The sequence below is a fragment of the Magallana gigas genome, chromosome 10 (genome assembly GCF_963853765.1).
Source record: "Magallana gigas chromosome 10, xbMagGiga1.1, whole genome shotgun sequence".
NCBI classification, from domain to species: domain Eukaryota; kingdom Metazoa; phylum Mollusca; class Bivalvia; order Ostreida; family Ostreidae; genus Magallana; species Magallana gigas.
In genome coordinates this window covers 31,676,987-31,693,844 of record NC_088862.1, presented here as the reverse complement: position 1 = coordinate 31,693,844, position 16,858 = coordinate 31,676,987, and the positions used below count along the sequence as shown (strand labels likewise).

Genomic DNA, 16,858 nt, shown 5'->3' with positions numbered 1-16,858 from the left:
GTAGAATGAATGTATGGATATTAGTAGTGTCAGTAACGGTGGTAATACTGAAATGTATAGTAATCGTCCTTTATTTTTGCTGCAGAAACAAACGTAAGTGTGATTTATTTTCTTATAACATTGAAATTAAACAAATAATACGAAAAAGTTAATAAAGAAGTTTAATTTGTTGAAAAGACTATCGTTTAAGGACAGATCAAAAACTTCTCTCATGTCTTTTAGTCTATATACAAGTTTTAGCTTTGTTTATGTGAAGAAAAGTTTTAGAAGACATTAATTTGTGGAAACTCGACCCCTAGTATTAGCAACTCAATATCTCTAGAGATGATGATTTAAAAAATAAACCTTGAATTAGCATTACATGGGAGTACAAAAACTGAGATTTCCAAATTCTCTTTTGCTCCCTTGGTGAAAAATGAGAGTCACCTGGAGTTAATTATTAACAAAAATAAATAAAATAAACATCTTATGTTCAACGATAAAGCAGCAGATTGCTCTGTACATTTAAGCTCAGAACATCTTTTAAATACACGTTCAGTTTCTTCAACTCGAGTATTCATTTCTTTGAGGATTGATTTGATTTGAACCGTTTTGGATCCCTCTGGAAAAGTAAAACAATTCAATAAAACTATTTTAATAAAGAAAACATTCTAGAATTAGAGACATCTATGTTTATTATTGATTGAAGTAGTTTTATACAAACCGAGGTTATTATAATTATGCTTATCATCAACTTGAGAACTTTTCATTTTCTGTCCGCTTTCTCAGTGTCTTAGGTTTTGGAATTTAATCTTCAGCTTCTAGAAAAGAAAAACCAACATGAAATTTATCACCTTGCTTTTTACAACTAACTTGGGTACTGTCAGGTGATATTCATATTATCATTTCAAATTGTGTAGGATTCATTAGTAGGGAGGCGTATCGGGGCCTACATTTGTTGTTTTTCAACTTATCAATTGTCCTTCTTTTTATTGTATTGTCAACATATAAAGTATTGTGACCTCTTGTTTATAAATGCAAATGAATTGAATTGTATCGTGTAATTTCTATATAATTTAAATCACCTTATTGAATTGTACCAGTTTTATCGCTATCTGCGTTTTCGACTTTAAAAAATATTGAGATAGAAAATTAGACAAAGAACAATAAAATGAATGTTTTATAGCCAAGTTGATACATGTATCAATATGCTTTCTTTTTTAGGGAACATATTGCGAAAAATTTATAATAAGAATATTGACCCGGGTTGAAAATTGACCCGGGGGTCATTTTTCAACGTTCAATATTGACCCGGGGGGTCATTTTTCAACGTTGAAAATTGAGACCAAAATCGTGAAATTTATACCCGGGGTCATTTTTCAACGTTATGAGAAAGATTGTTCTAAACCCTGATGACCACGACACGTTGAAAATTGATCCTGTTGGGAATTGACCACAACCTCAGAGTTTTGATCTGAACTGTAACTTACTCAACACGGTTTAAATGTACAATCTTGAACATATTTGAAAGTTTCAGTTTCAAAATGTTCATACACTCGTATGAAATACGTATGCGGACGTGGCTGGTTTCTTTTTAGGTTGGTATGTCCGGTTAATCATTTAATTTTGAGACTGAAAATATGATATCCATTTATTATTACAATACTATGTAAATAAAACTAAGATGATGGCTGTTTACTTCGGAATGAAACAGGCGAGTCGGGCAAGAATACTTTTTGACATTCCCTGCAAGTGTAGTGATTTTTTGTAACGTATTATTGTGGAATTTTTTTTATTCCATTATTTACCTTTAAATTAAAAACACGGGCAACTGACGTAATATATTTTCTCAAAATTAAACCTCTACAGCAAAAATGTTAAACAATTTAAAAAAGTAGGTTTGCGTCTATATGGACAGTCGGAGGATAATTGATCTAATTATATTAATGATATATATGTAAAGGCATGCAAAAGTTCAATATATTAAGATTACTGAAGAATACAATTAATGGATAAACACTTGTTAAAATTCGGCTTTTATCAGACTTAGATTGGAATGTGGTGATGTTGTGTTGAGCAGCTGTATCAAAAAACTATGAACTGCTGAATAAATTTGGCCATCATAATTCGTCTTTTTTTAAGGGTTTTGGGTACAATAAAATGTCATGTTATTTTTTAAAAGAGTTGATGTAAAATATGTTTTTCACCTATTCATTTGATATAATTGTACTCACTGGCAGTATATGACGTCAAAAGTGACGCTATTTCTATAATTTAATCAAAATTAGTCAAAAATTAACATTTTTCTTATCTTTTTATGCATGGAAATTATAGAGCGCATGCTTAAACAAGAAAACTATTTTTGTCACAAATTAGTCTTGGCTAGATACATCACTGATTAAAATATTTTGTTTGTTCAAGCATGTGCTATATGTTTTCTGAAAGAAAACCTGCTTGAAAACAAGTTGTTTTATGCTCAAAATGCAAAAATAGCGGGAAAAGGTTGTCTTTACGATGTCATATTTCTAAATTGCGGGCAGTTGAATCAAAATGAACATTCTGTAAAAACACCCCATATATATCTGTACAAAGAAAACAAAAATTACAGTAAAATGATGATGTTCATGATGATGAGGCCATTTTAGACCCATATCATATATAGTCCTTTGGAAACCTGAAAATCTCGAAGAGATTATAATCTAATTATATTCTACACGATTATAAATTGGTTAACACCACAAAATATGTTAGATTTAATTCAATCATATTTTCCAACTGAACACGCAAATAATCGTTGGTCGAATTAGCTTTTAGCTCACCTGAGCTGAAATCTCAAGTGAGCTATTCTGATTACTTTTTGTCCGTGCGTCTGTCTGTAAACTTTTTACATTTTCGACTTTTTAATCCTCAGAACCACTGGGCCAATAACAACTTAACTTGGCATAAAGCATCATTAGGTTAAGGGGATTCAAGTTTGTTTAAATGAAGGGCCACGCTCTTTTTCAAGGGGAGATAATAAGGATTTATTAAAATGTTGATGATGTTTTTAAAAAATCTTCTTTTCAGAAACCATTTGGTCAGAAAAGCTATAATTTGCATGAAAGCATCCTCAGATAGTGTAATATTAAGTTCGTTCAAATTACTGTACCTGGGGGTAAGGTGGGGTCACAATAGGGGTCAAAGGTTTACATAGGAATACATAGTGTAAATCTTTTAAAATCTTCTTCTCGGAAACTAATCAGCCAGGAAAGCTGAAACTTGTGTGGAAGCATCCTTATGTAGTGTAGATACACATTTTTGAAAATCATGACAAAAATTTACATAGGACTATTAACAGAAAAAATTTAAAAATATATTTTTCTAAAAAAAAAAATTGCCCAGAAAAGCTGTAAATTTACTGAAAACAACCTCAGATAATATAGATTTAAATTTTTTAAATAAAAATCTTGAGGAGTAGGATTGGGCCACATTTAAATTCCAATTTTACAAAAGAAAATATTTAATTGTTCACAAAATAGGAAATGTTAGATATATGGTTTTTAAATTACTTATATGCAACATACTGTAAACCAACTTTTATTCGCGTGCTAGACATTTTCGCGAGGTTCGCGAGAGCCTCGTCGTCGCGAATATTTTTCGCTGCGAACCAGTCTTTATCGTATGGTTGTTATCACAAAATATGGGTTTGGATAAGGCTTGGTCACGAACATTAGTCGTCGCGAACCAATTTATTGGAAGTAGATCTCAAAATACAGTCGCCGCGAATAAATGTTAGTTTACAGTATTGCCGATTCCTTCAAATTATTAATTAGACTTTGGTCCCTCGGCGATTCTTGGGCCTTACAGGGGTTTCAGAGTTTGATGTAGGTTTATATCCTTTATATAAACAATTGCTTAGGATCTCTTTAATTGAGAACTGCAATGTCAACAGGTGATACATGTATGACTATAAAATCATCCTTTTAGAAAATGACTTGATTATAAACATAAGAATATCCAGGGGAAAAATGGACTCGTACTTATACAGGATCTACATGTAATATTCTACTTTGCCAAGATAGTTTGAATCATGACTCTGTTATGCTGATTTTATCATACATAGTGTAACTCAGGTGACCGATGTGGCCCATGGGCCTCCTGTTTACTATCTACCAATATATGGACTACTTATTACAATAGCTTTGTTCCGTCTACATGTAAATTATGGAATAATTTTCATGAAGAAAAGGGAATTTCATCAACTTTATCTATCTATGAGTCAAAACTTAAAAAAAACTAAATATACCCAGAGCTTACAAACAATTCAGTTATGGAAATAGGAAATGTTATTTTACGTCAATTACGGAATAAAGCAAGTAAAGTTTACTTATCTAGGTGTTTTTTAATTGATTAAAGTCGATTTATACCGTGGGTCTGAATCTGAAGGAGAGTGTGATTTTTCCCCCTGGATGTCCAAGATACACTCAACATAGAGACGAACCTTTTATACAACGTATTGGCATTGGAGTACCTTTTCATATGATCTATATACTTTATGGTAGTTCTGATTTTTCATATATTAAATAAAATTGTAAAATTGTTTCCCATGTTTTTAGTTATATTGGAGCTCCCAAGCGTTTTTGATTCTCTTAAGTTACATTTTTTAAACCTATTTAAGTATTATACATGTATATTTACTTATTACATAGTTCCCTTTTATTAACTGTTCTTTTCAAATGGGCGGGATCATGAAAATCTCATTCTTAGGTTTGTATATTTGCAATTATAAATGAAGGTGATAGGTTTGTTAATGTAGGTGTGAGTGAATATGTCTATCAACAATATGTCTTACAATCATATTTATTATACTTTCATGTTATATACTGAAATCTGATTGGTTTAGACGCAGTTGGTAATCCGTTCTATTACCGTCAGCGTTAGCAACACACTTAGCAACGGGTAACACAACGAATGTTTAAATGCGCGTAAAATATGCGCGTTCGGTCTGCCGTACAATTCACTTCATTTCTATATAAAAGCAGTAAAAGTTTCTTTAAAATTATGACATTCAGTATGATAAAATATATAGTGCCTGTTTGGGAGGGTAACTGTTGAAATTGACATCCCTTGAAAACCTCCGCTTTGCGTCGGTTGACAATGGTTTCTTCGGGGTGTCAATTTCAACTGTTACCCTCCCAAACAGGCACTATTTATATAATGGTAAATGTTCAGATAATTATTTAATATTTAAGTATCAACTGTCTTTTATACACATAATATCAATAATATTCTTTAAATCATTATGCCCATAGATAATTTCTTCTTGACTTTGGATGTTTGAAAGGGTTAACATAGGCTTATCTGTTATCCCATCCATTCAATAATTTGAACAACCCATTCAATAAAACACATTTAAATTAAAAATGTATGTGCCTGTGATAGGAAGGTCAACCATCTACTCCTACGCTGTTGTATGATCTTGTACAAAATATTTCTATTCAAAAAATCTAATTTACCTATTTATTGACGAAAACAAATACTGTTAGTTAATTTATTTTAAATATTTGTGATCAAAGCAATTTAGAAACAATTAAAGCAAAATTATTTTATTGTCATCCTGTACAAAAATTAGATTGCTAACTTTCTACAGATTCCATGACGCAGAATTGTTTATGCCTCGAAAAACACTAAAAAAAATATCGGCTTCCAATATATATATATATATATATATATATATATATATATATATATATATATATATATATATATATATATATATATATATAGTTACTACAGCATTGTTCACGAAAAAGTACATGTAGCGTATCATCATTTTATAAACTGTTATTGGCTGGATGGGTGTGAATACAGAATTTTAACAAACTGAGTGGGTGCAAACAAACAAAAATCTCAATATGATATACTGTTAATTTTGTATTTTCACCCAGCCAGAAAATATACAATGAACACAATATCAAAGTTTCAATTTATTGGGTGAATGTAAATCCAAAATTAAACAATATGACTTATTGTTATTTTTTTAATTATTTCTATGTGTACACTTCTCCAGTGATTTTAAAAAAATGAGTTTTTTTTTCTGAATTGAATAGTTTAACGTGTAACCATGTATACATATATTTTTTAAAAACATATATTTGAAAAAATATATAGATATCACACAAATTAGCAATTATATGCGAAAAGTTTATTATGAATAAAAAAGTTCTTAAATATTTAAAGGGATTAATTGTAAATTCAAAAAATAATCGTTTAAGTCTCATTTTAACCCCCCCCCCCCCCCCCCAGTTGAATGATGTAAACATGTAAATCTACAGAATAAATATGTACAAACTGATAATTTTTAATTAAATAAACTCAAGTTATAAACATTGATTCGTTAATTTGTGCTTCTTTGCTGTTGAATTTTGAACCGGTTTCATGATCAAAATTCAACGTTGCGGGTCAATTTTCAACGGATTAGGGTCTTTATTCAACAACTTTGGTCTCAATATTCAACGTGGAAAAATGAACCCCGGGTCCACTTTCAACCCGGGTCAAAATTCTTCGTTACACCGGCGCGGAGTTCTGAAAGTGACGTCACTGAATTCTAAATATAGCTGTAACGACACATGTAGAATGAGATTGACAGTTTGATATAAAAATCAGAAACAAAGAGCACGATTACTATATAATAATCTAAATTTGCATAAGTATTTGTTATCGTAGTTAGAGGACTGCTGCATGATATATATTAATGCAGTTCTTTATGATCTATGTTTGGGTTATTCACCAATAAACATGTGATATGAGTTTTAAGACAGATACATGTGATTGAACATTAAAACTATAGGACCCCTTTACTTCCACGTATTATATTAACCATCACCCCCCCCCCCCCTCCCCACCACCACTAAAAAAAACATTTATTTAGGAAAGCGTCAAATCAAAATATACAATAATTTGTTTATTACAGAACTGGAAATGAAGCATGGGGACGCTGACATTCTACATATAAACAAACTTTTACGCATCAGAAACTTTCACCGGAGAAAACATCTACGTCCAGTATGCATGCAGTGCTATGACAATACCAACAAAGACTTGGCCGTGAGCAGATTAAGAAAATTGAATAACATAAAATCCCCCATTAGGATAGCTCAGCATCAGCCAGACGATATACGGGAAAAGAGAAAACAACTATACCAGGCACTGAAACAGTATGAGACCGAAATTAAGTTGATCGTCACGCAGAGCAATTCAATCTACAGAGACATGATGTGGTCAAGAACAACAGCTGATGAAGTCATCAACTGCGACGACGTGACAAAAGAAGTGTTCTCGGGAAAGTCAATGGAGGACAACGGTAACAGGTTCGAAGCACATTCCACGCCCGTAGATTCCTATGAGCAAGTCAGGAGATCAATACTCGAAATCATGCGTATCGACGGTGTTCCGAGTGCCACACATAATGTCTGTGCGTACCGTTTTGTAAGCTCCGACGTGACCATTCATGAAGGTTTCGATGACGACGGGGAACATGGCGCGGGACGACAGCTACTCAGGACCCTAACAGATAATGAAGTGAAAAACGCGCTCGTGGTAGTGTCGCAATGGTATGGGAGCAAGATTGGACCGAGACGTTTCGCGCATATCAACGAGACAGGTCTCAGTACGGCAAAGAAACTACCCGTGTCTGTGTAAAATACTGGCCTCGCAAATAACTCAATCCATACATTTTGCAAGTATTCATCATGTCATACTAGTGAGTTTATAATTCTATTATATATAATTATGAAACGTTATATGCATAAAAAAGTGTATTATTATATTAATGAATAGTATATGTTAGAAATGTATTAACCGAAGGGCTGAATGTTTGAAAAGTTATTAATAATTAGAAGCCATAGTTTCTCTTCCCTGTTTATCTATTATTTGTGATTCGTAATTCTAGATTATCCCCCCCCCCCTCGCCTTTTCGTTTCAGCCCTTAGTTATTATGAAGCACCACTGGGTTTTTTTCTTGTTTTTTTCCTTCTCTTTCATGTTTTCTATAGAGAAAACAAATGCTTTATACTATTTATGTGGGCTCAAAAGAACTACACAGATGTGTCAAAATTATTTTAAGCACGGGCTTTTTTATTGACCTCGATGCCTGAAATAATGTGTTCCAACCGTCTTGACCCCGGTGTTAGTTTATACTTTATTATTTCCTGTTTGAGGTGCTAACGGGGCAATTCTCTATCACAGGGGCTCGGTTGTTGGATAGTGAAGTTCTTAAATATTTGTTCCCGAAGAAAAAATTGATTAAAATTGGTAATCTTAAATGTATTTCTGTGTATTGCATTAAATAAATACACTGACACCCCCCGTTTCAGTCATGTTTAAAAAGTGTATTTAATGTGTACATTAAAAAAAGTATAGGGACGACACTCGCCGTCTTGGATTTATAGGGGGTCCTCGTTTCAAGCTGTTTTAAACAAGTTAAACGATGTGTTTATTATGCAGCATACAGATGTAGTCAGAAGATTGGAATAAGTCATTTGTATATTTTCCAACCTAGATCTTGTCAGAAATCGTTGGAGAAATGGAAGAACTTGTTTCTTCGGGAACATATATATAATTAGGAAATTCACTATCCAACAACCAAGTCCCTGTGTTCTCTATGTACAAATGATTGTAAGTTTTTTCTGCATTTAGTTTTGTTCCTTTTTTTTCTTTTTGTCATCCTTAATTCTCACCACGTCTATGGAACATTGATGTAGAGTTTAAATGTCATTTCCAGTACTAACATTAAAAAAACCTATTTAGCTCAAGTGAAGATTGTTTGTACTGCCACTAATATTGTTGATCCGTGGAATGCCAAATAAGACGACAGTCAGTTAGCCAATTTATTCTATATGGTAAAAGACTGCTATACAAAATAATACAATCATAAGCAAAACAATAAACAATCATATGTAAAACAATAGTACAGTTTCATCCTTAGCCACACTGACAATTTTTATGTCACGAATAAGTTTCCATAGTTTTCAAATTTAAGCAGGACTCTTGTGCAAGACAATTATATGCTGCACTTAAAATATCGAACAGACAATCAATATGATTTGTTATGAAATATGCTTACATGCAATATAATCTCATTCAGTTAGATACACTCTAGTATGATGTTTAAGTATAAAAGATGAATGTACGACGTAGACACTAATCGCGCACCATAGTCCTGCACGAGGCCTTCAGATATCATAAATTTTAACAGTTAGACAAGTAATTGAGATATATGCATTATACAAAGTGTTCTTTGATATAAAAAGAGTGTATTGGCATGTGCACAAGTATTTACACTGTTATTTCCCCAGATAACCATCCGAAAACAACAAAAAACATGGTGCGCGGCATGGCATACTCAAACTTGAATGACGTCATCTATCCGAAAATTAACTCGTACCAAAACAATTCTTACTAACACAAACAAAATACATAATTGAGGCGGCACACTCCCCGCCTGATATCAAACAGACACACTAAAATAACTATGCATCAATCACCAAGATAATCATAACAATAGTTCGCTAAGGCACGTTGACAAGTAAAATCAACTCATTTACTGGACGGGTGTAAGTAACAGTTCTACCATCTCTCACCAGGCGTAAAATAACCTTGCGAACAACTTCGTCTGAGCTTGGTAGGATTTCTTCGATCACCGCTAACGGCCATTGATTTCTGTGCACGGATTTGTCTCTGAGCAGCACCACGTCTCCTTCTTTCAAATTCGGGCGAGCGTCCGTCCACTTCCGTCTGTTCTGCAGGGTAGACAAGTATTCTCCCTTCCATCTGTTCCAAAATCGATCAGAGAGCGCTTGTACACGTTTCCACTCGGACTTGTAGAGATCTTTATCTGTAAACTCTCCTAGGTTCCTTGCAACACATGCGTCCGGTGTCTACTGTGTGAGTAATGTTGCTGGAGTCAGAATAAAGGGCGTTGCAGCATCTGTTGAAACTGACACCAATGGTCTGTTGTTAATAATAGCCGATACTTCAGCCATGAAGGTTGCAAGCACATCATGAGTAAGATTTCCTTCATGTATTTTGGAGAGCATAGAGTCCAGTATTCTTCTCGCAGAGCCGATCATACGTTCCCATGCCCCTCCCATGTGGGAGGAACAAGGGGAGTTAAATATCCATGTACCTCCTGTCTTGAGGAGGTAGTCCTTTATTTGTCGGTCTTCAACATTTATGGCCTGGATTCCGAGGTCTTCTGTGGCTCCTACAAAATTGGTTCCACGATCAGACCTATACAGTTTGGCTTCGCCTCTGATTGATATGAATCTGCGCAGTGCATTTATGACATTTCCGCTATCAACTCAATGTGGACTGCCCTTGTGGTGAGACATGAGAACAGCACTGCCCATCTTTTTGACTGGGCACTCCCTCCTCTAGTTCTTCGCGTGACAATGTTCCAGGGGCCGAACACATCCAACCCGACATTTGTAAATGGTGGACCAGGTTCTTATCTGTCCTTTGGTAAGTCAGACATTTTTTGATGTTCGAGAGGTCCCCTCAGTTTGCGGCACTGCACACATCTAAATATGAGAGATGATATGAGTCTCTTTGCTCCGGTTATCCAATAACCAGCCTGTCGAACTGCTCCAACTGTGAAATGACGCCCTTGGTGGTTGACCTGTTCGTGATAGTAGCTAATGAGAAATTTGGCGATATGATGATTCCCAGGAATAAGAATTGGGTGTTTCTGTGTTACTTCAATACAGGAGTTCCTAATTCTTCCACCAACACGTAAAATGTTTTTGTCATCCAAATATGGGTCCAATGAGCCAATAGTGGTCCCTGCCATGATTCGTCCTTGTTCTAAATGAGAAATCTCCTTAGCATACATGTCTCTCTGCACTGTACGAATAATCATGGTTGTCACTTCCTCATACAATTCAACCGTCTTGACCCGAATGTCATTTCTATACTGATTCATTTTCCCACTTCTGTTTCTGATATGTAGTATCAAGAAAGCAATGGCTCTAATTAAGCTTCCCCAATTAGAAAATCTTTGAAAACGATGAGATCCTAAACCTGTAGGGTCTGTTGATATACTGGTTTTCAAGAGGCAAGGATCTTGTGTGGGACGAAGTTCCTTGTCTTTGACTGGGTTCACCAAAGGATAAGAATTATCGATAAGTAGGTAGCCCTCATCAAGGAATCCTTGTGGTCCAGAATACCATAAGCTGTCCTTCAAGTTGTCTGCTAGGATGGGACGTGTTGCCAAGTCAGCAGGGTTCTTGTGCGTTGGCACGTATTTCCATTGCTCAGGTATTGTAGATTTCCTAATACGTTGAACACGATTTGCCACATACACACAGAATCGTCTTGTCTGGTTATTTATGTAGCCCAAAACTACCTTACTGTCGGAGTAGAACTGTAAATTGTCTAGAGGATGATCTAGATTCCTTTGAATGGACTCTGCTACTTCTACCGCCAAAACTGCTGAGCATAATTCTAGCCTGGGAATAGTCGTTCCATGCTTTGGAGCCACTTTAACTTTGCCCAGGACGAATCCCGTATGTCCTGATCCGTCCTTCGACACCACTCTTACATATGATACAGCAGGAATGGCTAGTTCCGAGGCATCGGAAAAGGTGTGAAGTTCTACTCTAGCTGCATGTTGTAGGGATGCCGGGACTCATGTTCCTGAGATCATGCGTTCTTCACATGCCTTCAAGGAATCTTTCCACTTTTCCCACTGTTCTCTAAAGTCATTAGAAAGGATTTCATCCCAGTCTGTGGTCTCTGACACCAGATTTCTAAGTATGATTTTTCCTTGAATAGTTACTGGGGCTATGAAACCGAGTGGGTCGTATAAACTGCTCACTGTTGACAATACGCCTCTACGTGTAAAAGGTGTATCCTTCAAGGAAACGCGGAATATGAACGAATCCGTTTCAAGGTCCCAGTAGAGTCCGAGATTTCGCTGCACAGGTAAGCTTTCTGAATTAAGGTTGATTTACTTTAAGTCTTTTGCCAGATCTTCTGAAGGTAGGTTCTTCATGACTTCTCCATCATTCGAGCCGAACTTGTGTAATCTGATCTTGCCTAGAGTCATGAGAGCATCCTTTGTTCTGGTAAGCAAGTCAATTGCTTCTTCTTTGGTGGGCAAGGAGGTCAGGGCATCATCGACGTAAAAATTCCTATGAACAAAGTTCCTTACGTCCTCTCAATATAAAGATGATGCCACTTCAGCAGTTTTGTGTAGTGCATAGTTTGCAATGGATGGTGATGGTTTGTTCCCAAACACATGAACCCGCATGCGCAGGACAGTTAAGGCAACATTTTGCTTTTAAACAGCAGTAAAAGGAGGTCGTTTTGCTTTTGTCTATTTATTTCTGCATAATGAATAGTTCTAAACTATTTTGGGTGTTATTGTAAAGATATGGGTCTCCTTTACTTGACCATGTCTAAATTTGTCGGTCACGTGACTTTTTAGGGTCACGTGGGCGTCTTTTAGACAAAAATCGTCAATGCTAAAATGAGACAAAAAGTTCAAGGGCAAGGCAAAGAAATTTAAGAGTAAGTAATATGGCAACATATTCAAAATTATCCATACATCATAGAAATCAATGCTCATTCAGTTGTAAAGTTTACTAGTTATGTAAATTTCTTTAAAAACTGGCTACTTGTTCCTAAAATAGTGCATTTTTGTATATTTTCATTAAAATTACAAAGTAAACCTTCATCTCTCAAAAAATGAGCATCAGTTTGTATAAAGAACTCGTAAAAGGGAAGAAAATCATACCAAGTTTAATAATATCTATAACCGTCTTGCACTTGAACTTTTGCATTTAATTTCTCAATCTAGAAGTCCTCTCAAATCAATACACATTTCAAACGCACAAGTGATCCCAAAAGGGGAGGTAACTCTTTGAGCGATAACTCTTTTGATATAGGCGCGATGTCATTTAATCACTTTATCCGAATTAATTTTAAGATATGTTTCAACAGTACATTATGTAAATGGTTATTTAAACATAGTGCTTCTGTTTTATTTATTTTAAAAGAGACAAGATGGTTACGATGAATCGTCCGCATTTCCTCTGTTGTATCATGGATGTAAACAAAAAACCGTTGTGTATCAGTTCTCTTGGTTAACCGCATTCGCGGAGTTATTGGTTTCTTAATATTTTTTTAGTAATGGGAGAAAAATATATAAGAGCTAATTGTACACAATTATTTGAGGGATTAGATGTCAACAGAGACAAATGAAGCCCCTGATACATGTATTAATATACTAACTAAATTGTTCTCATACTATATATTGAAAAATAAGATATGGAGTATTTTTTTCATTATTTATGTGCAGCCTTTGCCCAATGACTGCATATTCTATAGCACTGCTTGGGTCTGTTAATATTATTCTGGGGAGGGGGTTCAAAAGGGGTAACTTTATTCTGTTTGCCATGGGCCAGGTACCACGGTGTTTTACTATGTAAATTGTGAATTAAATTAGAATTTGCCACGGGGACTATTCATGTAGATCTGCCCATGTATGAGGCCTTTTCCCATCCTCCATAAGCAATCAACAGTATTCACCTTTGTATTACACGTAATTACACTTGTTATTTAAACACTCATTAAAATTGACTTTTATTTTTATTCAACACATGCAGAATGATTAAGATTAAGGAGAGGGGGAAGGGTTAGCATATCTATTCATTCACAAAATAAATTCTAAACGCTCATTTCTCATTACCGAGAAAGGAAAGAAAGTGTGTAAATCCTGCAACAAGGCGATCAAAAGCCATTTTTGGTTCACATCAATATATTGAATTTAAATAAGTCTGAATTCTCCTATGTGAGAGACTCTCCCTCCCGCCCATTTACATACCATCCCCTTTCCACTTCTCAAACAAAATTATATATATAGAAACAATTATATTTGGTTCATTTGTTTTATTAATTCAAGAAGATAAAGGGACTTGCTGAAAAAGATTCTGTGACAACATTTAAAACTGACATATGCATGCAAACTCAAAATTGCAATTTCTTTTTATGATGTCAATGTGTTTATTGTATGACTTCTTAGTTCTGGTCCTCTTCTCTCTTCAAAAACACAGTCTTCCTGTTCCTAAAGTTCAGATTTTTCTTTCCATCATTTCATCTTGTATATGACACCAGGATAAGGGTGCGGGTAAATGATCACCAATAAGAACATCATTTATGTAAATCTCAAGACAAAGCAGGTACCAGCTAAAATGAAAATTATATATATTTCAGTAAGTTTAACTTGTTATCAAAATGGCTGAAAGACTGAAATGGAGGATTTTCTACAATTTGATAGTCAATGGAATTTATTTATCTTAATAAACATTTCATTATGTTTAGATGTGCATTTAATTTTGCACAAATTCAAATACAGCTTTTCAGTTTGATCGATTTGAAATTATTCGCATCCTCACCCCTGATATCTACATGATATTAGTTTAATTGCACCCCTTTATTTTACCCGGCCTGACCTTAAAAATGCACCCCTCTCTCTCTCTCTCTCTCTCTCTCTCTCTCTCTCTCTCTCTCTCTCTCTCTCTCTCTCTCTCTCTCTCACACACACACACACACAACTGATTTGATTGATTGATATTATATAATGCTGGTGCAGTCAGTGTGAATTAAAACATACCATGTATTGTTGATTTGTTGATGAGCAATATTCAAAATTGTAGATTTAAAAATAACATAGGTTTATATCAATAATTTTAAAACATTAAATGAAACCATTCGTACTTGAAAATACTTTTTCTAATTGAATTGTCTCATAGAATAATCAGATTTGTCATTATTTCAATGATAAATTATTGAACTTATACATGTATGTTATTTACTTACATTTTCTTCCAGCCTTTTTTTTTCAAATCAGTGTGACACTTTTCAAATTACTCTGCAAATAACAAAATATAATTATGAAAAGTCATACAATTTAATTTACATGCATATAAGGACATGTCAACAGTAATTTGAACATTTTTGTGAAAGGTCAACATATATTATGCATGGATGAGTAAAATGACCAACACTTCAAATTTTATTTGAAAGTTACATATGCACATTCTACACAAACAATACCATATATGACCATGAATGTAGATTCCTCATTTAGAGAAAATCAGATGGAGACATGCAGTCATTTGTTTATTATTATTTGGGTTTTTTTTATTACCAATAGTACAGCATCATAAGTATGAACCCAGGTGACAAGATTTCAAGCAGTGTTATGGTAGTAATATACTGAGTTTAATTAAGAATTAATGTGCATAAACATCTTAATATATCAACTGGATGAATGTGTAAAAAATATAAATGAACTGTCATGGAAGAATTTTGAACACAGTAGAAAGGTGTTATTGATCAGCTGTTCATCAATTTCCAGAAAATGAAATCAGCATCTTTTAGCCTGCACGTACTGTACTGATTTTCAGAAAATCAAATCAGCTGTTTTCACAAGTCTTTGTATTGTTTACTTACAAATTGAAATAAAAACAAACAGCTGTGTAAAGCTAAATATTGTCAGTACAAGTACTATGAACTCATTCGTGTTGATTGGTGAAAATGATCAACAATTTAACGGACTGGCAATAAAGCTACATGTACAATGTACATTGTATAGGCCTAAATGTAAACAATGCAGTCTCACCTCATGTTTTGAACGAAACAACACATTAAGTCGATCAGAAATGCATCAACAGTATAAAATCACAATAAAATAGTTATTGAACTATCTGGTATATTACAAATACACTGTATATCTATTCTACATACTTGATAAATCATCAAAAGATCGCCATCATCGGGGATACCAGCTACACGTGTTTACATCGTCTGACGAGCGCTTTTGGGACGCAGATTCACACCCATACGACAGATGCGTTATGGAAATTCTTCGTATATTCTGATTGTTGTAAACTTATAAAAACACACATGAGTGATTCGTAGTTATATTTTGCTTATGAAGTATTAAATCAGCCGTATTTTATGCTTAAACTGCTGTTTTCGGTATATGTTCTATATATGGTAATACAGAGGCGGGGCGTTTATTATGACGTCATAACTCATTATCCCTTCATTAGCATATCAAAACGATGTGTTGCCTTATCTGTCCTGCGTGCGGTATTCGATGAGGTCCTTCTCAAAATTGTTATCTCTGTACCACAGGAATCATAAATAGTTTCGATGATCCTCTCTAACGGTGAAGGAATAGAACATTTTCTGTATGTCTGCCATTATTCCTATCCTTTCTTTCCTAAAGCGTACGAAAACACCTAACAAGCTGTTGGTTAGTTGAGGGCCGGAGAGTAGTTCGCTGTTCAAGGACACTCCTTCATAGGTTGCTGATGAATCGAATACGCATCTAATCTGACCCGGTTTCTTTGGATGGTAGATGCCAAAGACCGGTAAGTACCAACACTCCTCATCCTGGGTAAGAGGAGGTGCAACTTCTGCGTGGTTATTGTCAAGAAGTTTTTGCATAAATGCAAAGAAATGTTCACGTTTCACTGGATCTCATTTAAGACTTCTTTCCAATGATCTAGTGCGTTGAACCACCATACTTCTGTTATTTGGTAAGAATTTCCGTGGAGAACGAAATGGTAATGGTGAACACCAATGACCATCCTCGTCTGTATGCAGCTCTTTCTCCATCAGTGCTATGAACTCTCTATCCTCAATAGACAGCCCAATAGTATCATCGTCTTCCGTGCGATCAAAGATATTTGACGCTAAACCATCTTCCGATTCAAAGGTTTTTAACCACTTAGCATTCTCAGAGTCCTTTAAAGTCTCGGAGACCTTAAGCTTATTTGGACAAGGCGGAAAAACTGTAGCACGTCCATCTGTCTAGAGGTAATTTTTA

General features: G+C 34.7%; 1 protein-coding gene and 1 long non-coding RNA gene across 2 annotated transcripts; both read right to left on the bottom strand.

The window, feature by feature from the left end:
* Nucleotides 1-9,527: 9,527 nt before the first annotated feature.
* Nucleotides 9,528-12,414, bottom strand: LOC136272014 (uncharacterized). The gene is made up of 5 exons (XM_066072679.1): nt 12,407-12,414; nt 12,055-12,149; nt 10,588-11,619; nt 9,961-10,222; nt 9,528-9,873 (listed from the first exon to the last, which is right to left on the bottom strand). Exons 1-5 carry the CDS (start codon nt 12,412-12,414, stop codon nt 9,528-9,530), a joined length of 1,743 nt encoding a protein of 580 aa, XP_065928751.1.
* A 1,181-nt stretch (nt 12,415-13,595) lies between these two features.
* LOC109617680 (uncharacterized) lies at nt 13,596-16,077 on the bottom strand. Its single transcript, XR_010710232.1, has 3 exons — nt 15,769-16,077; nt 14,839-14,890; nt 13,596-14,205 (listed from the first exon to the last, which is right to left on the bottom strand). It is a non-coding gene; the product is annotated as an uncharacterized lncRNA (long non-coding RNA).
* Between the last annotated feature and the right edge of the window lie 781 nt (nt 16,078-16,858).

Coding starts and splice junctions, on each gene's coding strand:
- LOC136272014 (XM_066072679.1), bottom strand. Junction 11,620..12,054: donor GGATGCTCTCATGACTCTAG/GCAAGATCAGAT, acceptor TACAACATGCAG/CTAGAGTAGAACTTCACACC. Junction 9,874..9,960: donor ATTAACAACAGACCATTGGT/GTCAGTTTCAAC, acceptor ATGTGTTGCAAG/GAACCTAGGAGAGTTTACAG.